This window comes from Pithys albifrons, chromosome 1 (assembly GCF_047495875.1).
Source record: "Pithys albifrons albifrons isolate INPA30051 chromosome 1, PitAlb_v1, whole genome shotgun sequence".
Lineage (NCBI taxonomy): Eukaryota > Metazoa > Chordata > Aves > Passeriformes > Thamnophilidae > Pithys > Pithys albifrons.
The window spans coordinates 126,748,534-126,772,440 of record NC_092458.1 but is presented as its reverse complement, the minus strand read 5'-3'; the positions used below and the strand labels follow the sequence as shown (position 1 = coordinate 126,772,440).

General features: G+C 57.9%; 4 protein-coding genes across 11 annotated transcripts; 3 read left to right on the top strand and 1 right to left on the bottom strand.

Annotated features, from left to right (window-relative positions):
- Nucleotides 1-1,189: 1,189 nt before the first annotated feature.
- Nucleotides 1,190-2,574, top strand: LOC139677662 (hemoglobin subunit beta-like). The gene is made up of 3 exons (XM_071567845.1): nt 1,190-1,374; nt 1,473-1,695; nt 2,397-2,574. The coding sequence occupies exons 1-3, from the start codon at nt 1,283-1,285 to the stop codon at nt 2,523-2,525; spliced, it is 444 nt and encodes a 147-aa protein (XP_071423946.1). The 5' UTR covers nt 1,190-1,282; the 3' UTR covers nt 2,526-2,574.
- Nucleotides 2,575-4,575: 2,001 nt separating this feature from the next.
- Nucleotides 4,576-6,136, top strand: LOC139677628 (hemoglobin subunit beta). The gene is made up of 3 exons (XM_071567769.1): nt 4,576-4,756; nt 4,861-5,083; nt 5,918-6,136. The coding sequence occupies exons 1-3, from the start codon at nt 4,665-4,667 to the stop codon at nt 6,044-6,046; spliced, it is 444 nt and encodes a 147-aa protein (XP_071423870.1). The 5' UTR covers nt 4,576-4,664; the 3' UTR covers nt 6,047-6,136.
- Nucleotides 6,137-6,193: 57 nt separating this feature from the next.
- On the top strand, nt 6,194-12,163 carry LOC139677635 (hemoglobin subunit epsilon). 7 transcript variants are annotated; one of them, XM_071567831.1, is made up of 4 exons: nt 6,194-6,223; nt 10,445-10,554; nt 10,664-10,886; nt 11,906-12,163. In XM_071567831.1, exons 2-4 carry the CDS (start codon nt 10,463-10,465, stop codon nt 12,032-12,034), a joined length of 444 nt encoding a protein of 147 aa, XP_071423932.1. In that variant the 5' UTR covers nt 6,194-6,223; nt 10,445-10,462; the 3' UTR covers nt 12,035-12,163. The 7 variants fall into 7 exon arrangements, with proteins under 7 accessions (XP_071423932.1, XP_071423906.1, XP_071423922.1 ...); XM_071567805.1 differs by lacking the exon at nt 6,194-6,223 and adding an exon at nt 6,574-6,635; XM_071567821.1 differs by lacking the exon at nt 6,194-6,223 and adding an exon at nt 6,606-6,639.
- A 3,433-nt stretch (nt 12,164-15,596) lies between these two features.
- LOC139677617 (olfactory receptor 52R1-like) lies at nt 15,597-19,376 on the bottom strand. Of its 2 annotated transcripts, XM_071567755.1 has the most exons (2): nt 18,436-19,376; nt 15,597-15,615 (listed from the first exon to the last, which is right to left on the bottom strand). In XM_071567755.1, the coding sequence occupies exons 1-2, from the start codon at nt 19,374-19,376 to the stop codon at nt 15,597-15,599; spliced, it is 960 nt and encodes a 319-aa protein (XP_071423856.1). The 2 variants fall into 2 exon arrangements, with proteins under 2 accessions (XP_071423856.1, XP_071423848.1); XM_071567747.1 differs by lacking the exon at nt 15,597-15,615 and having other exon boundaries at nt 18,403-19,376.
- Between the last annotated feature and the right edge of the window lie 4,531 nt (nt 19,377-23,907).

The following is a 23,907-nucleotide window of genomic DNA, read 5'->3' as shown; positions in this document are numbered from 1 at the left end:
TTCCCCCCACACCAAAGGGAGCAGCTGCCTGGCATGTGCCTGGGGGCAGAGTCCTGAGCATAGAAAATCCAGGCCAGGCAGACAGCAAAAGAACCCCCAGTTTTCTTTCTGGGGACCATCAGGAATGAGCTGCAGGTGTTGCTGGGGGTGCACTGGGAGAGGGGAGATCTCCCTTGGACTCTGAACAGGTAAAAAGCCACAGGAATTGCCTCTGCCCAGCACACTGGGATGAACATTTCCCCTCCCTCACTGGTTCCCCAGACTGCCCCCTCAGCAGACAATCCCAGCTCCAGCTCCCAGGACCTGCCAGCCAGGCCACTGCCTCCAGGACAGAAAGAAGTGATTTTAAAATGGACTTAAAGTGAACTCTTTCTGATAAAAAAGGTCAAGGTGGATGGACCCCTGGTAGAAGCCCCAGGCAGAGCCCAGGGCTTGGACTGTCTGGGCTGTCCTGCCTTTGGGTTTTGCCCAGTCTCACAGTGCCCAGAGTGAATGTTCCTGCTGCCCTGGCCAGGCTCCCTCTGCCATCCTCGGAGGCACCTTTGGGGCTGTGTCTGCCTGACTGGGAGCTCCTTCCCAGCCACTGCCCCACTGCTGAAACAGCCTCTGGGCTGGCCCAACAGGGCAGGTTTCCTTTAAATGTCTCCACAGCTCACTGATCTTCAAACTTAGAAGGCCTTGGGAGCCTTTTGCAGGGAGTTTAAACTCATGTTTATCCCTTCTGTCAGCTGGCACTGCCCTGTGGCACCAATGCAACTGCTGGAGATGTTCTCTGGCTGCCAAAGCAGCTGTGGCTGCCCCATCCCTGGGAGTGTCCCAGGGCAGGCTGGACAGGGCTTGGAGCAGCCTGGGCTGGTGGGAGGTGTCCCTGCCATGGCAGGGGTGGCACTGGATGAGATTTAAGGTCTCCCCAACCCAACCCAGTCTGGGGTTCCATGATTCTGTGTGCAATGGCCAGCAGGACGTGGGCTGCAGGTGGCACAGGGCTGTGCCACTCTGGGAGGCTCAGCTGTGCCAGGGCTGTGCCAGAGCTCCACCTGCACTCGGGGCTGTGCCCAGAGAGGGGATGCCTTTCCACTCACCAACAGAGTGGGGAAAGGGCCCCTTGTCCCCTTGGCCAGCATCCAAACCTGCTATCTCCCCTTGTGCAGCCCCACTCCCTCCCCAGCCCCAGCCAATGGCCCCGGGGACTGAGATTAGGCCAAGCCGTGTATAAAAATCGCTGGGGCACCTCTGGCAGCACCTCCTGCCATTGTTCAGGGACAGCCCCTCTGTCTGCACCATGGTGAACTGGACAGCTGAGGAGAAGCAGCTCATCACTGCAATCTGGGCCAAGGTGAACGTCGCCGAGTGCGGGGCCGATGCCCTGGGCAGGTAGGTCGGTCCAGTGCCCGGGAACCCGCCCAGCTGCACTGCCCACCCCTCCAGTCACAGCAACACTGGGGTCTCTGTGTCTCTGTGTCCCTCCCCAGGCTGCTGGTTGTCTACCCATGGACCCAGAGGTTCTTTGCTTCCTTTGGGAACCTCTCCAGCCCCACAGCCATCGCTGGCAACCCCATGGTCCGTGCCCACGGCAAGAAGGTGCTCACCTCCTTCGGGGATGCCGTCAAGAACCTCGACAACATCAAGAAATGTTTTGCTCAGCTGAGCAAACTCCACTGTGACAAACTGCACGTGGACCCCGAGAACTTCAGGGTGAGCCGTGCTCGGGCTCCAGCCTGGGCTGGGCAGAGGGGTCTGGGGTCTGCAGGGGCTTTGGGGCTCTCAGAGGGGTCTGACAGTCTGAGAGACCTCGGGAGAAACCCTGAGACTGCCCCAGCCTGGGAGTCTGCCAAGGGCAGGGGCGGTGGAAGGGAAAGGGGAATGAACAGTTGTGTTTGGGGAGAACAGAGAGAAGTTCCAGGGCTGGGATCTGGGAGGGGAGGGAGCCAGGCAGGGCAGCTGGTGAGGCAAATACAGAGTCAAACACATCCTGGTGGGGAGAAACATCTCAGAGCAGACAGAGACCAGAAGGGAAGAAACTGAGACAGGGTTTGGAGGGAAGAGCTGAGCTTGGCTGTGATGGGAGTGGTTAAACCACGAGGGAAAACAAACACGGCCACTCTGGCAGGAGGGATCTGAGCCCAGCGACAGGGTGGGCAGGGATGGAAAGAAATGACAAACCCAGTGGGAGCAGGGGGAGGACCCTGCAGAGCAGGCAAGGGAAGGTGTTTGAGGAGGATCCAGCACACCCAGGGATCCTTGTGCATGCCAGAGACAGGACCTGTGCCAGGGGCCGGGGGGTCTGCACGGGGCTGGGATTTGGGATGGATCCCCAGGAACACCTGGGCAGTGTGGCAGTGGGCAAAGGGCTGGGGGCAGCACTGGCTTACACCTTCTCCTCCCTCCCCTGCCAGCTCCTGGGTGACATCCTCATCATCTCCCTGGCTGCCAGCTTCGGGAAGGACTTCACCCCAGCCTGCCAGGCCGCCTGGCAGAAGATGGTCCGTGTGGTGGCCCACGCGCTGGCACACGAGTACCACTGAGCACCCCACAGCACCCCTGCCTGGAGACACTCCCGGGGGCCTCCTGGGCTCTGACTGCCAAATAAACACCACTGCTCAGCCATGAGGAGGTGTCTGCTCTCTGTGGGAACGGGGAAGGGGCCGCTCCGGGGCTGGGGAAGGGAGAGGGGAAGGTCTCACACGTGGGGCAACACAAGCCACGGTCTCATTCCTGCAAGTGAGACTCGTCTAAGCTGCAGAATCCACGGGAACATTCAGGTCAAAGCTAAAATAAACACCACAAAATGCAAAGAGAAAAAACATTCTGGTGCTTTTTGGAGAGATCAGGACCATTGTTAGGTTTAATTTTTTAAGCCTTTCACAGAGTAAGTGGAACAAAACTACAAAAATGTGCAGTGGGAGAAGGGACAGGGAGATTGGGTCCATTTTTTTTTAACTTCCTTCATGAAAGGAAAATGTGGAGGGTTGCTGGTTTTGTTGCTTGTTTTTCTGGTTGGGTTTTTGTTTTGTTTTGGTTTGTTTGTGTTTGCTTTTGTTTTGTGGGTTTTTTTCCCCTAAATGATTTCCATTCTCAGATTAGCAAAGGCAGAATGCAACGGACACAATTATCACAGCCAGGCTGGACAGGGCTTGGAGCAGCCTGGGCTGGTGGGAGGTGTCCCTGCCATGGCAGGGGTGGCACTGGCTGAGTTTGAAGATCCCCTCCAACCCAACCCAGTCTGGGATTCCATGAACTGGGGCCCTCACTGGGCACAGCAGCAGCTCATGCCCATGCAAACACTTTTCTCCATGGTCATCCAGACCCCACTGGGGCACTCCTGCCCCCCAGGAGCTCCATTCCCGACCCCAATCCCTGCATCCCACCCCACCACCCCACGGGGAGCAGGAGCAGATGTGCAGTGCCAGGAGACTCAGCTGCCTCTGCCACCTCTCGGGAGGGGCACCGTTCCTCTGGCTGCCAACCCTGGGTCAGGCCCCATCTCCTGCTGCCCAACTGTGCAGATGCTTTTTTATTCATGGGAAGGGTGGGCAGGCACTGGCAGGGGCTGCCCAGGGAGGGTTGGAGTGCCCAGCCCTGGAGGTGCCCAAGGCAGGACTGGCCGTGGCACTGAGTGCTCTGGGCTGGGGGACAAGGTGGGCATCGGACACAGGGTGGGCTGCAGGGGCTGGCAGGGCTGTGCCAAGGTGGGCATTGGGCACAGGGTGGGCTGCATGGGCTGTCAGGGCTGTGCCAAGGTGGGCATCGGGCACAGAGTGGGCTCCAGGGGCTGTCAGGGCTGTGCCAAGGTGGGCATTGGGCACAGGGTGGGCTCCAGGGGGCTGGCAGGGCTGTGCCAAGGTGGGAATGGGGCACAGGGTGGGCTCCAGGGGCTGGCAGGGCTTTGCCAAGGTGGGAATGGGGCACAGGGTGGGCTCTGTGGGCTGGGAGCACCTTTTCAAGCTCAGTGATCCTGGGATTCCATGAGATCCCCGACTCCCCAGTCTCCCCCCTCTCCTGGTGAGCCAACATCCTGCAGGCCATTTGTGTGCCCTGGGCTACATCTCCCTTCCAGTCCTGGTGACCTTTGCCAACAGGCCCTTTGAGCCAGGACCTCTCTCTTGGCTGCAAGTCCCTGCCATGGTTTCAGAAGTGTCACCCTGAACTTCTCCAACTCCTAAAGGGCCGATGGGAAAGAACAGAGAGGACCCAAAGCCTGAGAGGTCCTGCAAGAAGAGGAGGAACAGAAACTGGTGCATTCATGGGGAGAACCCAAAAGCGCCAAGTCTGAGTCTTCTGCCTTGGGGGTTTGCACCATCTGAGGGGCACATTCCCTGGGGGGCTGCTGGGGACTGAGGCGGTGCCGTGCCTGGGCTTTGCATGGAGATAATGCCACCCTCCAGCGGGGCTGGAAATCAGAGACTGGGGAGGGCGCCCGCCCGGCGCTGGGTCTGGGCATCTTGCCCTGGGGCCCCACCCTGCTGTGGGGTCCCCTCCCTTGGGGTGCCAGGGCTGCCCCCCCGGGGGCCCAGCCAATGGAGGGGTGCCCGGGCAGGAGGAGGGGCCCAGCGGAGCGGATAAAAGGGGTCGGGCAGAGGCGCTGGCAGCGTGCGATCCCCCGGGAGCCACAGCCAAGCCTTCCTCCGGTCCGGCCACACGCAGCCCTCCCTCCAGCCAGCGCCATGGTGCAGTGGACAGCCGAGGAGAAGCAGCTCATCACCGGCCTCTGGGGCAAGGTCAATGTCGCCGACTGCGGGGCCGAGGCCCTGGGCAGGTAGGTCGAGCTCCCGGGAACCTGCTGGGCTGCACATGGACAGAGGAACCGGCCGGCCATGGCAGCGCCAACGTGGCCCCATGTCTGCTCGTGTCTCTCCCCAGGCTGCTGATCGTCTACCCATGGACCCAGAGGTTCTTCGCTTCCTTCGGGAACCTGTCCGGTGCCACCGCCATCCTGGGTAACCCCATGGTCCGTGCCCACGGCAAGAAGGTGCTCACCTCCTTCGGGGATGCCGTCAAGAACCTGGACAGCATCAAGAACACCTTCGCCCAGCTGTCCGAGCTGCACTGCGACAAACTGCACGTGGACCCCGAGAACTTCAGGGTGAGCCTGGCCCCAGAGGGGGCTCAGCCCCCCGGCGGTGTCTGCCCTGACCCCTGACCCCAGCCCAGATGTGCCAGTGCAGGAGGGAGAGGGGCTTGTGGCTGGAGTGAGGGAGAGAGGCAGAGGGACAGAGAGGGAAGGGACCAACCTGCTGCCTGGTGAGGAGGCACCAAAGGGGCTGAGAGGGACAGGAAGGAGTTGGGGAGGTGGTTTCAGTGCAGGAAGGGATGGGGAGAGCAAAGAGAAGGCAGTTGTTGAGCAGGAAGAGGTTTGAGCCAAGGGGAAAGGGAAGGAGCAAGAGTGAAGCTTGGCATGGAGGAGAAGGCAGAGGAGCGAGGAGCAGGAGGTGGCAGCTGGATGCCAAAAGCAAAGGAGGATCTAGAGGAAGAGAAAGCTTTGGCTCCTGTGTTTGTGCAGCTGAGAGTTCCCAGTGGGAATTAACCCCAACATTTGTCCCTGGGGCTGGCAGAGACCCTCCCATGCTGGCATGAGCTTGTTGTTTATGCCAGAGCACTCTGCAGTGCCCAGTGCTGGCTCCTTTCCATGCTGGGATCTCAGCTGGGTCTTCAGCTTGGGAAAAACTCCAAAATGGAACCAGAAGGCAGAAAGAAAAATTTAATCAACAAAATTTCTGGAGAATTTTTGGTTACTCTTCCCAGGGGGTACCAGAACGTGAACCTTTAGAGTAAGAGCAGAGACCAAGTTTAAGGTGCACCTCAAAAAGGACTTCAGGGAGGTTTTCAAGGCTGAGAAGTTCCCAAAGGCTTCCCTGGGTGTGATGTGAATGGTGTGTGGGGCGTTGCTGACCTGAGGGTGCTCTTGTCCCCTCTGCAGCTCCTGGGTGACATCCTGATCATCGTGCTGGCCGCCCACTTCGGCAAGGATTTCACTCCCGAGTGCCAGGCTGCCTGGCAGAAGCTGGTGCGTGTGGTTGCCCACGCCCTGGCCCGCAAGTACCACTGAGCAGCAGCAGGACAGCCCCGGCAGCGCCGTGTCCGCCGCTGCCGCCGCGCTGGAGCCACTTCAACAGCCAAATAAAGCTCAGCCTGTGAAGCCTCTGCGTGTCTGCCTGTCCCTGAGGGGCTGGGGGGACACGGGGCACCACGGGGGGCTGCAGTGCCACGGCTGCCTCTGCCACGGGTGGGTTTGGGGGTTGGTGAGGGGTCTGCTGTGGGAATGGTGCTTTTGGGATATGGGCTGAGCCAGCCCTGCCACCCCCTGGTCCCTCACTGGGGAAATACTCGGAATTTTACTGTGAAAACTGCGTGTCTCTCCCAGACAAGGGAAACTGGGAGGATTCATAATTTGGGGGAGGAGGATAAACAAATTGAAGACTTTAATCTACCCTGGCTGATCCCTGGCATCAAACCTCCCCAAAATCAGCTGAGTCACACTGGCCCAGCAGCCAGCTGGGTGGGGGCAGCTTTTAGATAAACATTTTGCTATCAAGGCCTGTCCAGACCTTGTTTATTCATTTCTCTCCCACCCTGCGCTGCCCACGCTGCAGTCTGGGGGGGTCCAATCCTGCCAGGAGTGGAGACTTGAGCATTTTGTGGGTGTGAGGACGGATCAGGGCTGTGCACACCCAGAGGGTGGGGTGGGTTTGGGGTGGGTTGGGGTGGGTTGGGGTGGTTTGGGGTGGGTTGGGGTGGGTTGGGGTGGGTTGGGGTGGGTTTGGGTGGGTTGGGGTGGGTTGGGGTGGTTTGGGGTGGGTTTGGGTGGGTTGGGGTGGGTTGGGGTGGGTTGGGGTGTCTGCACAGCAGGACTCTCAGGCAGAGCTTGTTCTTGCCATGGGAAGGACTGTCTGGATGGTGACACAGCAGAAGTGATGGAGAACTGAGGGGATGGACTCGTTTTTAAGGGGAAAAATTGGGCAAAGTTATTTATCCCAGATCTCTGCCCTGTGCCCTAACCCTGCTCCAGGCACGTTTCTGGGCACTCCACGCTCTGTCCTGACCCACGGGAGGGGGTTAAAATCCCTCTGTGTCCTACAAATGCCCTTTCTCAGACATGCACCCAAAGGGAGAGGCATTTCATTCCTGGTGTCAAGGCAGACACTGAGAAGATGAGAAGATAAATTGCAGTGAGACCCAAAGGGTTTTCTTCCTGCAGGGAGGCTGGGCAGGCTCAGGGGCACCAGAGCCCCCAAATTCTACACAATTTTTCATAGGTTTCATTACAGGTATGAATAGTTTTGTATGAGCATAATTGTTCATAGACTTCAGGCTATGAATTATTTAATAAGTAGTTCTGTCAGTGAGGTGTCTGGGGACAGGAACAACCAGAGAGCTGGAGAGGGACAGGACAAGGGACAGAACAAGGGAATGGCTTCCCACTGCCAGAGGGCAGGGCTAGATGGGATATTGGGCAGGAATTGCTGCCTGTGAGGGTGGGCAGGCCCTGGCACAGGGTGGGCAGAGCAGCTGTGGCTGCCCCATCCCTGGGAGTGTCCCAGGCCAGGCTGGACAGGGCTTGGAGCAGCCTGGGCTGGTGGGAGGCGTCCCTGCCATGGCAGGGGTGGCACTGGGTGGGCTTTGGGGTCCCTCCCAACCCAAACCCTTCCATGACTCTGTGACCCCACAAGCTGAGCAGACCTCTCAGGGTAAACCCCACAGATCAGCCCACCAGGGGAGGGCTCAGCTCTTCCCACTCCTGGGGTTTCTTCCAGTGTCCCCCTTCCCTGGAACAGGGAGAGGGTTTCCATCCCCTGCCCCTGGGGCCTGGCAGGATGGGCACAATCCCCACAGGTGCTGCCCATGGCTTCCCTCCCCTGCCCATCCCCAGCTGGGGGGTGACAGCCCCTCTCTGTCCCCCAGCACACAGATCCTGGGGAGTGTCCTCTCCCCATGCTGCTTTCCCTGCTCCCATTTCCTGATGTCAGCCCGTCCCTGTGGGTGCCAGCACCCCCTGGGCAATGCCTGGAGCAGCACTGGCAGCACCCGGGTCCTGGCAGGGCTGATAAGGGGGAGCAGGAGGGTGGGCACAGGTGGCAGCCTGGCAGCCTTTTCCCTGCACATTCTCTCCCCCCTGACTGTGCCCAGGCTGGGCTCAAATTGGTCATTGTGCTCCACCCCCAGGGCCAGGCACTGGACTGTCTGGAGAAAAGGCAAATGCAGGCAAATTATTGAATATTATTCATCCCTATTCCATAAAAAGTCTACAACTGGAGGGGGAAAGAGATACTGTGAGGCTGGAAACCTCCCCCAGGATTTCCTTTCTTTGAATTGCTTTTTCTGCTATTTTCAGTACAGAAGACACTTTGCAGGATTTGGGCTGTGGAGGAAGGCAAGGCTGGAGAGCAGCTTGGACAGCTCTGCTGCCACCTGGTCCCCTCCTCTCCCATCCCAGACCTTCCCTAGCCCAGTCCAAATCCTGTGGAGAGCAGGAAAACAGCACAGTGCTCCAGGTGCCTGGGGATCAGCATCAAAGGCCCTGTGCTTTCAGCAAGGATGGGGTTTGTGAGGGGTTATGCAGGACAGAAAAGGGGAAAGGGTGTCCCTTGGGGGTTATGCAGGACAGAAAAGGGGAAAGGGTGTCCTTTGGGGGTTATGCAGGACAGAAGAGGGGAAAGGGTGGCCCTTGGGGGTTATGCAGGACAGAAAAGGGGAAAGGGTGTCCTTTGGGGGTTATGCAGGACAGAAAAGGGGAAAGGGTGGCCCTTGGGGGTTATGCAGGACAGAAAAGGGGAAAGGGTGGCCCTTGGGGGTTATGCAGGACGGAAAAGGGTGTCCCTTGGGGGTTATGCAGGACAGAAAAGGGGAAAGGGTGTTCCTTGGGGGGGGTTATGCAGGACAGAAAAGGGGAAAGGGTGTCCCTTGGGGGTTATGCAGGACAGAAAAGGGGAAAGGGTGTCCCTTGGGGGTGTTTATGCAGGACAGAAAAGGGGAAAGGGTGGCCCTTGGGGGTTATGCAGGAGAGTAAAGGGGAAAGGGTGTCCCTTGGGGGTTATGCAGGACAGAAAAGGGGAAAGGGTGGCCCTTGGGGGTTATGCAGGAGAGTAAAGGGGAAAGGGTGTCCCTTGGGGGTTATGCAGGACAGAAAAGGGGAAAGGGTGGCCCTTGGGGGTTATGCAGGAGAGTAAAGGGGAAAGGGTGTCCCTTGGGGGTTATGCAGGACAGAAAAGGGGAAAGGGTGTCCCTTGGGGGTTATGCAGGAGAGTAAAGGGGAAAGGGTGTCCCTTGGGGGTTATGCAGGACAGAAAAGGGGAAAGGGTGTCCCTTGGGGGTTATGCAGGACAGAAAAGGGGAAAGCTCCCCAGGACATCTCCTGGTGAGGATGCATTGCCCCCAGTGTGCTCTGGGATGTTCCAGGGGAGCCCAAACGTGTCCTCCTTGCTGAACATGGGGGGAATGTGCAAAGTGGCAGGTTCAGAAGGGGAAGGCCAAGCTGGACATTCCTGAGCTGAGCTTTTGCTGCTCTTTGAGCCCAGAACTGGTCCTGCAGTGACAAACTCATGTTCTGAACACGTTTCACTGCCCTTTGTGGATGTGGCTGAAAGCAGAGTTGGGATGAACAGGATGATCCTGTTTGGTCCTTGCTCCCTGCCCAGCAGAACTGGGTGTCACATCTGAGAGAACATTTGGGTGAAGTTCCCATTCAGGAGGGTGGAACTGGATGAGCCTTAAGGTCCCTCCAACCCAAACCAGTCTGTGATTCTATCAGAGAATATCCTGAGTTGGAAGGGATGAACTGGGATCATGGAAGTCCAGCCCTGGAGTTGGACTCCAAAGTCCAGCAATGATCCTTCCTGCTCCTAAAGGCACAAAGAAATCAAACAAGTCAAGTTCTGTTATGGAGGAGGAAAATGGAGCTAATGCAGATTTTGGCTGCAGAGCCTGATCCTCCTCTGACCAGCTCCAGCACTGCCACAGCTCCTGGTGGTGCAGGGACTCCTCAGGCAGGGCAGGGACCTGCACAGTTTGCTGGGGGCAAAACCCTCCTGAGTTGCTCTGCCAGGGCTGAACTTTGGCCTGGACATTCCTCATTTCACTGAAGGAAGGCAGAGCCCATTGTTGGGGCACCAGGACAGCACCCCTGAGTCCAGCCCGTGCTCACTGTGATGGACCATCCCAACTGGGCTCCTGCAGCCCCTTCCCTGCAGAGGGGCCCACTCCTGGAAGGTGAGGGGACAGCTGCCCTCCCAGAGGGGAAGGGACAAATCTGGAGCTCAGGATAACCAGAGGCCCCTTCTTGGTGTGCCACGCCCTGGCCATCCCCTCCTGCTCCCCCTCCTGCTCCTGCTGGGGCAGAGCCCCCAGCCCAGCCAGTGGCCCCTTGGGCCAGCCAGGGAGGGGCTGTGGGCAGGGGATAAAAGGCCCTGCAGGGTGTGGGCTCAGCCACAGGCTCTGTGTCCTCCTGCAGCCCAGCCAAGCCGCCACCATGGTGCACTGGACAGCCGAGGAGAAGCAGCTCATCAGCAGCATCTGGGGCAAGGTCAACGTGGAGGAATGTGGGGCCGAGGCCCTGGCCAGGTATGTCCAGTGCCAGGAACCTGCCCAGCTGCCCCTGGCAGGGAAACTGAGGCAATTGCATTTGGGAGCATTAACACGTGTCTGTTCGTGTGTCTCCATCTCTCCCCAGGCTGCTGATCGTCTACCCCTGGACCCAGAGGTTCTTCTCTAACTTTGGGAACCTCTCCAGCCCCACGGCCATCATTGGCAACCCCAAGGTCCGTGCCCATGGCAAGAAGGTGCTCACCTCCTTCGGGGAGGCCATCAAGAACCTGGACAACATCAAGGCCACCTACTCCAAGCTGTCAGAGCTGCACTGTGAGAAGCTGCACGTGGACCCCGAGAACTTCAGGGTGAGCCCTGTTGGCTGTGCCAGCCCCTTCCCTGGGTCGTGTGGGCAGGGTCAGATTGTGCTGTTCCTTCACACAACTCTGTCCAGGGGCACTTTCCTGGCCTGGGGCTGGGGAGTCTCTGTGTCCCAAGGGAGGTGGCAGCTCGTGCAGTGCTGTTGGCAACACTGTGGGTGACTTCAGCCTAAAAAATGCCACTCCTGGTGCCAGCACAGCACTGGGGAGGGAAAGGTACTCGGAGATGCCCACCTGGAGATCTGTCTGGGGAATGAGCCCAGGGGAAGGTGCAGGGTGGGCTGGAGGAAGAGGAGGCAGAGGGAAGCTCAGCAGAGCATCTCAGGAAATCCAAGGTCCTACTGCAAGATAAGCAGAACCACAGAGCAGGGTCGTGCCTTGCCTGGCACGGGGGTGGGGCACTGCCCTCCAACGCTTTGAAATGCAAATCATTTGTTCTCTCCATGTAGATCTAAAAAGCAAAAGAAAAAACGCCCGGTTTTTTAGAGTGGGTCTCATGCAAATGGTTTTAACATCCCCCGGATGGGAAATGGTTTCAAGGTTCTTTCTTTCTAGTTTATTTTAAGAATGAAGCAAATTCTTTTTTCCCAAATCTCAGAGCTTGTCTGCGGAAAGGCTGAGGATTCTGTGGTCACAGTCCCGGGGACGGGGACTGAGCCACGCACGAACCAGCCCCGCAGCCCGAGGGGCACTCGGTGGGGCAGGGGAGGAAGAGGAGGAGGAGGAGGAGAGTGGGAGAGGCCGCTCAGGAGGGGAATTCAGCCTCAGGGAGAAGTCAGGGCAAGGAAACAGCCCGTGGGTTGTGGGTGTTGTTGGGGGAGACGGGAGGGAGAGGGACTGGGGAGGGGGAATCCGCAGCAGGAACAGCGGGCGGGCACAAAGGAGGAATTTGGGGCGAAGGCGCGGCCGGACCCGGGGTGGGAGCGGAGCCATCGGGGGGTCCAGCGCGGGCATCCCCGGGCTCCGGGACAGCAGCGCTGACCCCGCCTCGCCTCCTCCTCCTCCAGCTCCTCGGAGACATCCTCGTCATCGTCCTGGCGTCCCACTTCGGCAGGGAATTCACCCCCGCCTGCCAGTTCGCCTGGCAGAAGCTGGTGGGGGTCGTGGCTCACGCCCTGGCCCGCAGGTACCACTGAGCGCCGCGGGCACAGCAGGAGCCGCCGCCCCGCCCCGGGCACGGGCACGGGCACGGGCACGGGCACGGGCACGGGCACGGGCACGGGGGGATGTCCCGAGGGACCCCACGGGCCGTGACCGCCAAATAAAACGCCTCCAGCAGCACCTGCAGCGTGTCCTGGGTCTGTGCGGGGGCTGTGCCGGGGGGGGTCCCTCTCCAGGGCAGTTTCCCCAACTCCGCAGTGCTCTCCCATGTGCCAGCGCTGCCAGTGCAGGGTGGGGAGGGAAACCCGAGCGGAGGGGCCTGGGGCAGAAAGGGTCCTGGGCACAGTGGGGGTCCTGGGGACAGGAAGGGTCCTGGGAGGGTCCTGGGAGCAGGAGAGTCCTGGGCACAGGGAGGGTCCTGGGCACAGGGAGGGTCCTGGGGACAGGAGGGTCCTGGGCACAGGGAGGGTCCTGGGCACAGGAGGGTCCTGGGCACAGGGAGGGTCCTGGGCACAGTGGGGGTCCTGGGCACAGAAAGGGTCCTGGGCACAGGAAGGGTCCTGGGCACAGGGAGGGTCCTGGGGACAGGAGGGTCCTGGGAGGGTCCTGGGAGCAGGAGAGTCCTGGGCACAGGGAGGGTCCTGGGAGGGTCCAGGGAACAGGGAGGGGTTGCCAAGTGAATCGTGGAGTATCCAGAGCTGGGAGGGACCCACAAGGATCATGGAGTCCAACTCCTGGCCCTGCACAGAACACCCCAACAATCCCCCCATGTGTCCAAACCTGTTCCCTCAGCTTGGCAGTAAAGTGGGATGTGGTGGAGCCAGCACAGAATTCCCTCTCCAGGGGCTGTTGGCACCTGCCATGGCAGCTCCAGGGCTGGGGCTGCGCTGCCTCCTGGGACAGCACCTGAGCCAGGGGAAAACCTTTACACTCAGACCCCTGGAAGATTCGGGAGGTGTTGAAGAGGGATTTGGGACAAGGGATGGAGGGACAGGACACAGGGAATGGCTTCCCTCCACCAGAGGGCAGGGATAGGTGGGATATTGGGAAGGAATTCCTGGCTGGGAGGGTGGGCAGGCCCTGGCACAGGGTGGGCAGAGCAGCTGTGGCTGCCCCATCCCTGGGAGTGTCCCAGGCCAGGTTGGACAGGGCTTGGAGCAGCCTGGGCTGGTGGGAGGTGTCCCTGCCATGGCAGGGGTGGCACTGGGTGGGCTTTGGGGTCCCTTCCAACCCAAACCAGTCTGGGATTCCATGATTTCCATGGTGGGCTCCAGGAGAAAAGGTGGCACCTCCCAATGGCTGAGCATCCACAACCACAGAGCACAACTATTCCCTGATTTCTATAATTTATTTCCCAATGCCTTTTCCCACCCATTTTCCCAGGAAACAATATCTGAAATCTGTTGGTTATTACTCTGTGCTGTTGTTGTGGACATTCCCTTCCTTTCCCAAGCAGCTCCATGTGCAGCTCATCCATCAGAGATCAGTGATGCTGTCCCAGGTTTGAGAGGAGCTGCAGTGCAAGGGGAGGACAATCCATCATCCTGCTGGGCTGAACTGGCCACCATTGCAGGGCTGCCTGACACAATTCATTTGGATTCAGGAGTTCTGTCATTTCTAACCCAGACCCGAACCAAATCTGTGCTTATTGAAATTCCTTTTAAAGAATTCTTATTCAAGTGTCAGTCAGGAGCAGAGGAGCCAAGGGACTATCAGGTGCAATTATTTTTATCTGGCCTTCTCCACACACTTATCAAAATTACAGGAGCAGAAAAATCCCCCAGTTCACTTCTTAGCATAAGCCAAAAATACTCCTTAAGTGGCTGCCCCTTCCAGGGTTGTTTATCATGTATTTATAGGCAGGATTTTACACTTCTTGAGGGAATTCTGTGAGGAGTGGCAGCACCACAGAGCGTTCCAGGAGCCAGAGCTGGTGGGTTGGAATTCAATCATGACAAAATCAGCCCCCCCTGGGCTGTGTCTGCCGTGTTTGACACCCTGCAGGAACAGGGGTGGCTGGTGAGGGACTTGCCCTGATGAAGTAAAAGATGCTTCAATGCTTTTGAGAAGTAAATAAAGATGTTGTTTTCTTCAGGAATCAGTGGGGAAGTTCCCACAATGCCAAATGAGTCTGTGCTTCTGCAGGGACCATTTCTGGCTGGTTTGGATGCTGTGTAATGTTACAGAGATATTTGGACAGAAAATCTCTCTGCCTGTGGAACAAGGGGTGTCCTTTCAGCCTTCCTGGCCCTTTGGATGGGCCAAAGCCACCCCAGGGGGGAGCCTGGAGGGGTGGGAGCCCCCCTGGCTCCCTTCCCTGAGCCCCCTGTGCCAGGGCTGCCTGGGCACAGACCACCCTCTTCTCCTGTGGACTGGCACGATCTGATGTCATGGCAACTGCAGCGCTGCTCCAAACCCCTCAGAAATGGCATGTGGATATTTAGAGATGTTTGATTCATCTCCCTTGGTGACTCTGGAGAAACTGAGGTTGGAAAGCCCAGAGCGACTTGTCAGAGCTGCTCTGCCTCATCTTTCCTTTGTCCTCCCCTTCCCTCCTCCCTCTCAGTGCCCTTCCAGCCCAAATCCTCTGCAGCAGAGACCAGACCCATGCAGGGGTCCCACTTCTGAGCTGATGATCAGCTTCTCTTTCCCATCCCAAAGTTCCACCTGCTGGCAGTGTGGGAGTTTCCCCTCCCCTGCACAAAGTGACCTCAGAGCCTGAACTCTCCTCTTTGATGTTGTTGGCAGTGCTTTGTTGTGTCTCCCTCAGTCTCTCCTTGCCCAGGTCAGGCCGTGGCTGTTGGGCAGACACAGCACCTCTCCCTCCCCAGACCATTCCCAGGTTTGCTGTGGGAGAACTTGAATCTTCCCAAGCACAGAGAGAAGAGAGAGTGAGGCTTGTCAGAATCACAGAATCCTGGAGGTTGGAAAAGACCTCCAAGGGCATCGAGGATCCTGACCTTGCTGAGCACTCCTGGAGATGCCAGTGCAGGTCCTCTGGTGGCTCCCTGGGGGCCTGGAGACAGGACTGTGCTGTCACAGGCTCATCTGAGCCCCCTCCAGAGCCCAGGGCTGCTCCTGCCCCAGGGCACAGCACCCAGCAGGGCGGTGGGGACTCATCCTGTCCCTCTGTGCCCTCCTCGCTCTGGGTCTGACGGGCACAAAGACAAGGGCAGGGTGGGAGGAGAGGACCATTCCTGCCTCAGCCTCGGTGAGCAGCAATCCAGGTGAACAGGGGCATGGAGGGGCAGGATGTCCACCCTCCAGGGCAGCCCCGTGGGTGGAGGTCGGGACTTTTCCCAGTTTTTTTGCCCATATTTACCAGGCCAGAACAGCAGGTGATGCCCCAAGTGCATAAATCAATATTTTTGTGGCCATCAAAGCACATTTGCAGGGGTGAGGCTGCATCTCCCCAGTCTGCACAACCAGACCCAAATACCTCAGTCTGTATCTTCACACTGCACAGCACCAGAGCAGGCTGGAAAGCTGCCTGCTAATTGCACTCATCAAGCTAACGAGGGGGCTGCTGCAGGGCTGGGCAGAGGCTGGAGCTTTGTCTGGCAAGTGGGGCAGTAGAAAATAGACCAATTCCATTTCTCAGGGCACACTCAGGGGGTCAGCCCCCAGTTAAACACCACCAAGTTCCCTGTTTGCAGAGGCAGATGGAACATGAATTCCTTGAGTGCTCAGGGCTGGAAAGGTTGAACTTCTCCCACATCAGCCACCACAGCCCCTGAAAAGAGCAGAGGGGGAGCAGAGGAAAATCATCAGTGTCGGCTCGAGGGGCACTTTATAACTCACTTTGAGTTTTTGCCTTACAAGGCCACAGGCCCTGCTCAGTGTTCAGAGCCTGAGCCCTGGAAGCATCGATTTTCTGGTGTAATTTGTATTCCACAGAGCTCAGCATTTCCCTGAGGAGTCTGTGGGCTGGGGTGGGGAGCCCTGGGCTGACATTTCTGTGGGAGGAACGAGCACAGGCTCTGAGCACACACTGACTGATTTTACCTGCAGCTGGAGCTGCCAAAACAACCTTCCTGCCAAGAATCTCAGTCTCTGTGTATTCTCCTAACAAATACCAACTGGAATACCTGGCACTGGGAGCAGCCTGGGCTGTGGCACCAAACAGCAACAAATGGAATGGTTCTGAATAAACCTGGAAGTAAAGGGGGACAATAAAGTTCTGGATTTGCCAATAGACCTGCGGGAGGGACTGTGGCCCCTCTGGGGCCAGAGTGGGGGCCAGAGAAATCCTGGTGGTTGCTGCAGTTCTGGGAGCACCATCCCACAGTGCAGGTGGGTGTCAGGGACAGGGATCTGCAATTCTGACTTGGCTGAGACAGCAGCAGGGAATTTTACCCTTGTGCTCAGTTCCTGGCATGGGAACATCAGTTCCCCAAAGTCAGAAAAGCTGATGGAGATGGAGACAGTGCCTGGCTGATGAGTTGTGGCCCCTGCTGTGCCAGGGCACAGAGAGCTGTTTGACTGACAGACTGACAGACTGAGTTTGCTGCACCAGCACTGAGAGTGACCCCCTGGCTGGAGGGGAGAAGCAGCCTTGAACCTGACACAGAAATCCCAGCCCTGGGCCCGGGATCAGGGAGGGAGTTCAGTGCTCCTTGCCCGGGTTTTCCTGGCCCTGTGGCAGAGCCTGAGGAGGAGCCCCTTGCAGGGCTCTGGCATTGCCACGTGACTCCCTCACCTGCACATCTGAGTGTGGATTCCAGTGCTCCATGAAGGATGTTCCGGAATCCCTTCAGTGCAGGTGCTGCAGGGCACGTCACCTCTGCTGGCTGAGCCTCATCCTCATCGCAGAGCCCTTTTCCTCACTACTGTTGGTTGAAACTCTTTGCACCTCTGTTTTCTTTCTTTCTGTGAATTGATCTCAGGCTTGATGATGTTTTCCTTCCCTAATAATAACCTTGGCAGCAAAGACCTGCAAGAAGGGCCTTTGTGCTGGGCAGTTTCTGCATCTCCAAGCTGAGCACCAGGACAGGGCAGTGACTCTCACCAGGATGGAGCCAACAAACACCCCCAGGATGGGGATGCCAAAGGTTGTACCAAAAACCAGCTCTGTGAACATCTGCCAGTCCAAAGCAGAAGATTTTGGACTTGGACATTCTTGTATGCCCAAACTCAGGTGCTGTTCTCCAGCATGGACAAGGTAAACAACAAGCACCCCACCCTCTCCAGGGGGCAGAGCTCTGGCAGTCCCTCTGCTGCCCAGGAACCCCCTCTGCAAACTGAGATTTCAGTCCTACTTACCCACCTGGCCAGGCTGTGACACGGGGGTTGTCCTTCCTCACACATCACCAGGTACCTGCTCTGTCAGCAGCAGCATCTCAGCTGCTTGTCAGGACCCATCAGTCACATCATGGCACAGCTGGCACTGCCAAGGGCAGTTTGTCTCGCCCCAGTGTCTATCCTGGTTGGATAAATGGTGAGTACAGCCCTCACTGACAAGAAAAAAGGGTCTGAGGGCAACAAGCTCCTCATGGCACAGGCACCCTCCCTTCCCAACTGATCCTCACTTCAACTACAGAAACACCATCAAAGGTATCTGGTATTTATCTGAGAGCTGACATGTGAAAAGCAGAGCAGAAAAGCCAATCACGTTGTTCAGTTATGGAGATTTCTGTGGAGATTTCTGTGGAGATTTCTATATTCACATCCAAACAGGAGCTGCATCCTCCCTCCAGGGTGCAGGTGAATGTCTTGCCCCTCCACCAGGTACCCCAGGACCCCCTGGCTCACTGGGGACTTCTGCTGCTTGTCTTTGGCTGACCCTCTGTCTCAAAGGGGTGATGCTTAAAATTGAAATCTACTCATGTCCTTCTTCAAGAACCACCACCCTTCCCATCTGAGCACCTTCCCAGGGAATCAGAGAGTCATTTAGGTTGGAAAAGACCTTTAAAACTATCAAGTCTAACCATAAGCAGACGAGTGTCCATCCCACCCCTACCCCATGGCCCCAAGTGCCTGGGCTTTAAAATACCATCACCCAGTCCAGGGAATGCTCTTCAACAACAAAAGCTGCTGCAGGAGGATCTTTTGGGGCTACTCAGCCTTACAGTGAAAATAATTAGTCATGAGAGGTTTGGGGGTTTTAACAGTGAAAGGGTTTTAGCAATGAGGAGTTTTACCCCTGGGACAGGTGAACTCTCCATCCCACGGGGTGGTGGAGCCAGACTGAATGTTTTTATGTCAAGTTTCATCACACAACATACGAAACCTCCTTGGCAGCAGTAACAGAGGAGAGACTCAAGTGATTTCTGTCAGAACCCACTGCCCAAACTCTCCCTGACCCAACAGTCACAGTGTTGCCTCTCAAATTTACCAGCAGCAGCAGCAAATCATGAGCAGTTTGAGGCACAAACACACAGAGCGTCATAAAGGTTGGAAAAGACCTTTAGGATCATCAAGCCAAGCCCATCTGGGTCAGGTTCCCTTGTGCTGGAAGAGAATGACCACCCTGTCCCAGAGCTTCTTGGTCCTGACCCCATAAACAATGGGGTTCAGTGTGGGTGGCACCAGCAGGTAGAGGTTGGCCACCAAGATGTGGACGTGCTGGGGGATGTCCTGCCCAAAGGGGAAGGTGAAGATTGTGAAGAGGAGAGGGGTGTAAAAGGCCAGGAGGACACAGAGATGGGAAATGCAGGTGCTGAAGGTTTTGGTTCGGGCCTCCTGGGACGGCAGCCTCGACACCTCCCGCAGGATCAGGGTGTAGGACACCGAGATCAGCACCAGGTCCATCCCTCCCACCACGAAAGTCACAAAGAGGGCATAGATGACATTGACCCTGGTGTCCCCACAGACCAGCTTCACCAGGGCCATGTGCTCGCAGTAGGAGTCGAGGATGAGGGGCTGGCAGAAGTGCCTCCTGTGCAGGAGGAGACACGTGGGGGCCACCAGCAGGACCCCCCTGCCCAGCACCAGGCTGCCCAGAGCCCCCACCACGCGCCCCGAGAGGATGCTGGAGTGCCAGAGCGGGCAGCAGATGGCAACGTAGCGATCCACGGCCATGGCCACGAGCACCCCGGACTCCACCGTGGCAAAGGTGTGGATGAAGAACATCTGAGTGAGGCAAGAGGCAAAGCCAATCTCCCGCCAGTCCAGCCAGAAGATGCCAAGCATTTTGGGCAGTGTGGAGGTCGATATGACCAGGTCAGTGAAGGCCAGCATGGCCACGAAGAGGAACATGGGCTCGTGCAGGGTGGGCTCTGCCCTGATGACCAGCAGCAGGGTGAGGTTCCCCAGCAGGGCGATGCCATACATGATGCAGAACGGGAAGGCAATCCAGAACTGCTCCTCTTCCAGCCCAGGGATGCCAGCAAGGAGGAAACAGGGAGGATGGGAGAAGGCAGTAGAGTTGAGAGACATGAAGCCTTCTGGGTTCTTGCCTGCACCAAGGGCCTTTGTGTCCTGTGAAAAAACCAAACCATCAAACACCCTTGGTCTGACCTGGTCAGTGGAAAACAGAGACTGGCAGGAGGTGGGTCTGGAAGCTCAGAGCCCCCCAGCCTTTGACAGCTGCTCACTCTGGCCAGGAGAGCACCTGTGAAGGAAGTGCCCTGTGCCCCCTGGGGTGGTCCTGCTACAGACCAGATTCCTCCTGGATGGAATGGGATGGGAAGTGTTCCTGAGGTGCACACCTGGCACACCCCAGTGTCCAAAGGGTGTCCAGCCCAGGAGACCAGACCAAAGCTGGTCTGCAAGTGTGTGTAGAGGGGAGATGAGTCCTTAGTGCCAGCCCTGGAGCTCTGTGGGTGTGTGACCAGCACTGTGCTGCTCTCCAGTGTAAACTGAGGTGCCAACTGATTGTCTTGGTCAAGAAACACCCAATTAACAAAAAGCTGAGCCAGTGCCACAGCATTTGGCAGCTCCCCAGCCCTGCCAGTATCCCAGTGCTCCCAGGATGCCCCTTCTCTCCTCAGAGAGACTGTGACTCCCCCAGACCCTGCAGGTCACTCTGCTGGTTTTCCCCAGTACCTGGGAGAGAGGATTCCTTGAAGAGCCCTGCAGGACAGGTCAGGCCGATGTCCCCAGCCTGATGAGACCCTTCAGAAACCTTCCTGGAGCTGCTGGAGAGGTGCAGAGAGCAGAGGGATGAGCAGAGTCCCGGGACAGTGCTGGGCTTCTCCTGCCTGCGGCTCTGATGTGGCCGAGCCAGGCTCTGCCCCCGCTGGATCGGGAGCAAGATGTCCCTGTGACCATCCCAGCCTGTCCCAGCAGGGCCCCAGCTGGAGCTGTCAGGGCTCTGCTGGAAACCTCCCAGGTACCTGCAGCCTGTGGTCACCTGCACTCTGAGAGAGACTCCCTGGTTTTTCCCTAGGAATTGAAATTCCTGATACTCTTCTCTTCATCCCCTCTCCTTGCTGCCTCTGCCGGTCCTGCTCTGCTTAGACGTCATTCTTTGCAGGAGAAGGCAGGGACAGGGCGCACCATTGCCCAGCAAAGGCAGCGGGAGGCAGGGGCAGGGCCGCCTGCAGGAACGATGGCACCAAAGCCCCCGCTGCAGAGCAACAAATTCCTGCCCAGCCCTAAATCCTCCCCCGCCTCCTGCAGCTCTCCCAGCGGGGACTCTGCTCTGCAGAGACCACGAGCTGTTTGTCTGCCTCGCACATCGATCCCACGGGGCTCTGCAGCTCCCCTGCTACTTCAGGGGCAATTAGAGAGAAGGAGGCAGTTTGAAACCCCTCAGTGCCAGGGATCTCACAGGCACGACCGTGTTCTGCCCTGTTTGTACCTGATTTCTTGCAGTAATTTGGAGGAGACAAAAGAGCGATCAAAGAATCATAGAATGGTTTGGGTTCATCTGTTTCCAACCCCTTGCTGTGGGAAGGAACATCTTCCACTAGACCAGAATCCTGGGATACCTGAGCCTGGCACAGCCCTGCCAGCCCCTGGAGCCCACCCTGTGCCCGATGCCCACCTTGGCACAGCCCTGCCAGCCCCTGGAGCCCACTCTGTGCCCGATGCCCACCTTGGCACAGCCCTGCCAGCCCCTGGAGCCCACCCTGTGCCCGATGCCCACCTTGGCAAAGCCCTGCCAGCCCCTGGAGCCCACCCTGTGCCCGATGCCCACCTTGGCACAGCCCTGCCAGCCCCTGGAGCCCACCCTGTGCCCGATGCCCACCTTGGCAAAGCCCTGCCAGCCCCTGCAGCCCACCCTGTGCCCGATGCCCACCTTGTCCCCCAGCCCAGAGCACTCAGTGCCACGGCCAGTCCTGCCTTGGGCACCTCCAGGGCTGGGCACTCCAACCCTCCCTGGGCATTCCCTGCCAGTGCCTGCCCACCCTTTCCAGGCAGCAATTCCTGCTGCTGTGCCCCCTGCCCTGCCCTGGCCCAGCCTGAGGCCGTGCCCTCTGCTCCTGTCCCTGTGCCCTGGGGCACAGCCCGACCCTGTCCCGGCTCCCCCCTCCTGGCAGGGATTGCAGAGCCAGAAGGTGCCCCCTGAGCCCCCTTTGCTCCAGCTCAGCCCCCCCAGCTCCCTCAGCTGCTCCTCACAGGATGACTCTTCAGACCCTTCTCCAGCTCCTTTCCTTTCTCTAGCCAGTTCAGTGCTAAATCTGGGTTTAATTACTGGGTTTGCAATTAATGCTGCTGCCATATGAATTATTAATACTTTTCAAACAACATCAATCTCTCCCTTCTCTGCTGTGTCTCATCCACAGCCCTAATCCAGGCCTTGAGAGGGAGGTCAGGAACCCTTTGCCCAGATGGAGGATGGTGATATGAGGAGGGGCAGATTTGGGAGCCTGAACCCTGTTTGTTCAGTTCCTCTCCCTGTGGGTGTCCCAGGGCCCCCCCGTGTACCCTCTGTGGGAGTTGGGCAGCACAACCCTCTGTGCCAAACCTTGGGCAATGCCCATTGAAATAAAAAAGCAGGTTGAGCAAATAAACCCCTTTCCATTACTGGGGAACAGCATCCAGTTCCAGGAGCCTTGAGGGAGTCTGGGACAGGAGAACTGCCAGGGGGGGCAAGGATGGGGAAAGGGCTGGAGCAGGAGGGGCTGAGGGAGCTGGGGGGGCTGAGCTGGAGCAAAGGGGGCTCAGGGGGCACCTTCTGGCTCTGCAATCCCTGCCAGGAGGGGGGAGCCGGGACAGGGGGTCGGGCTGTGCCCCAGGGCACAGGGACAGGAGCAGAGGGCACGGCCTCAGGCTGGGTTGAGGATGTCATAGTTTGGATATTGGGAAAATATTATCATGGAAAGGGCTGTCCAGCCCTGGCACAGCTGCCATGGGCAGGGGTGGAGTTCCCATTCCTGGAGGGATTTAACAGCCCTGTGGATGTGGCACCTGGGGACATGGGTTGGTGGTGGCCTTGGCAGTGCTGGAGATGGTGGGACTGAGTGATCTTAGAGGGCTTTTCCAACCTGAATGATTCCATCATTACATGATGGTGGATCCCCAGGTCCAGTCCCAGGAGCAGCAGAGGGAAGGCAGGGAAAGGCAGGGCAGGGGAGGGCAAGGCAGGGCAGGGGAGGGCAAGGCAGGGCAGGGGAGGACAAGGCAGGGCAGGGGAGGACAAGGCAGGGCAGGGGAGGGGAGGGCAAGGCAGGGCAGGGGAGGGCAAGGCAGGGCAGGGCAGGGGAGGGCAAGGCAGAGCAGGGGAGGGGAGGACAAGGCAGGGCAGGGGAGGACAAGGCAGGGCAGGGGAGGACAAGGCAGGGCAGGGGAGGACAGGACAAGGCTTTCAGGTCATTCCCCAGGATATCCTCCAGATCTCCAACTGCTTCAGTCCCACATGTGTCCCCCTTCCCTCTGTTGCCACCTCCAGGATCTGCTCCAGTGACTCCCAGTCCTCCCCCCACCACTTCCATCCTGCCCTTCCCTCCCTCCCCCTCCTCATCCCAGCCCTTTCCTTTTCAGTCCCCTTTGCAGGTGATCCTGACTCTTCCCTCACCCTCCTGGCCCAGCTGGGCTGGACCATTCCCACCTGTGGCTCTGGCCCTGCTCAGGCAGGAGCTGGGCTGGGTCTCCCCACGCTCTGGGATTCTCCCTCTGCTGCAGGAGTGACCAAGGGACATTCCAGATGGGAAGGCTTTGCCACAGCCACTGGCAAAGACAAATGCTGAGGCAGAAGCCACATTCCCCTCCTCCCCCAGCAAACTCCACAACTGAAGTTTGGAAAACAAGATGAGAACGAGTTTTCCTCTGTACCCAGGAGGAATCCAGGAGCCCTCCTGCTCTGAGGGTCTGTTAACTCTGAGAAATAAGTAAGTAGGAAACACAATACAGCATTTTCTGGGAGGTTCATTCATTTTTCTTTATTAAGGTTTCTCTCAGCACAAAATGGAAAAAAAAAAAAAGCAACATATGGGGAATGAGCAGGAGCTGTTTCTCAATGCCATGACCACCTGAAAAGGGTTTAGACCCAGAATGCCTCCAAATAATTCATTCACATTTCCCAAATCACATTAGGCAGGGACAGATTGTTTTCATTTTTTTTTTTACCCTTCTAAGCTCTAATAAACCAGAATATGCCAAAAATGACAGGACCAAAATTGCCTCCAAGGCCCAGCTGGCAACTGCTTGTAACTCACCTAAGTGAAAAGGATTTATTTTGCAATGGAGTGGGGCTTCATTTAGCAGAGAAGGTTATACCGAGACATGTTTCGTGGAGACTGAAGCTGTACCAGCACAGACTACAAAAAGGGCACCCAGTTGACCCCCAGTGTTTGTTGGCACTTGGAAGAAACTGCACAAAAACCCACCAGATGTTGGGGCCACGTGGAGGCCCCAGTGCAGAACGAGGTCTGGGGGCAGAGCCCTCCTCAGGAACCCCAGGAACGTGTTCTGGCCTGGAGAGCCAGTCCTGGGAGGGGCTGGGGGAGCTGAGCTGGAGCAAAGGAGGCTCAGGGGGCACCTTCTGGCTCTGCAATCCCTGCCAGGAGGGGGGAGCCGGGAC

What these genes read in the sequence shown, in the direction of transcription:
- LOC139677662 (XM_071567845.1), top strand. Translation starts at nt 1,283, where the DNA reads ATGGTGAACTGGACAGCTGAGGAGAAGCAGCTCATCACTGCAATCTGG. An exon ending in GGGGCCGATGCCCTGGGCAG is followed by an intron (nt 1,375 to 1,472) that starts GTAGGTCGGTCC and finishes GTCCCTCCCCAG; the next exon opens with GCTGCTGGTTGTCTACCCAT. An exon ending in TGGACCCCGAGAACTTCAGG is followed by an intron (nt 1,696 to 2,396) that starts GTGAGCCGTGCT and finishes CTCCCCTGCCAG; the next exon opens with CTCCTGGGTGACATCCTCAT.
- LOC139677628 (XM_071567769.1), top strand. Translation starts at nt 4,665, where the DNA reads ATGGTGCAGTGGACAGCCGAGGAGAAGCAGCTCATCACCGGCCTCTGG. An exon ending in GGGGCCGAGGCCCTGGGCAG is followed by an intron (nt 4,757 to 4,860) that starts GTAGGTCGAGCT and finishes GTCTCTCCCCAG; the next exon opens with GCTGCTGATCGTCTACCCAT. An exon ending in TGGACCCCGAGAACTTCAGG is followed by an intron (nt 5,084 to 5,917) that starts GTGAGCCTGGCC and finishes TCCCCTCTGCAG; the next exon opens with CTCCTGGGTGACATCCTGAT.
- LOC139677635 (XM_071567831.1), top strand. Translation starts at nt 10,463, where the DNA reads ATGGTGCACTGGACAGCCGAGGAGAAGCAGCTCATCAGCAGCATCTGG. An exon ending in GGGGCCGAGGCCCTGGCCAG is followed by an intron (nt 10,555 to 10,663) that starts GTATGTCCAGTG and finishes ATCTCTCCCCAG; the next exon opens with GCTGCTGATCGTCTACCCCT. An exon ending in TGGACCCCGAGAACTTCAGG is followed by an intron (nt 10,887 to 11,905) that starts GTGAGCCCTGTT and finishes CTCCTCCTCCAG; the next exon opens with CTCCTCGGAGACATCCTCGT.
- LOC139677617 (XM_071567755.1), bottom strand. Translation starts at nt 19,376, where the DNA reads ATGTCTCTCAACTCTACTGCCTTCTCCCATCCTCCCTGTTTCCTCCTT.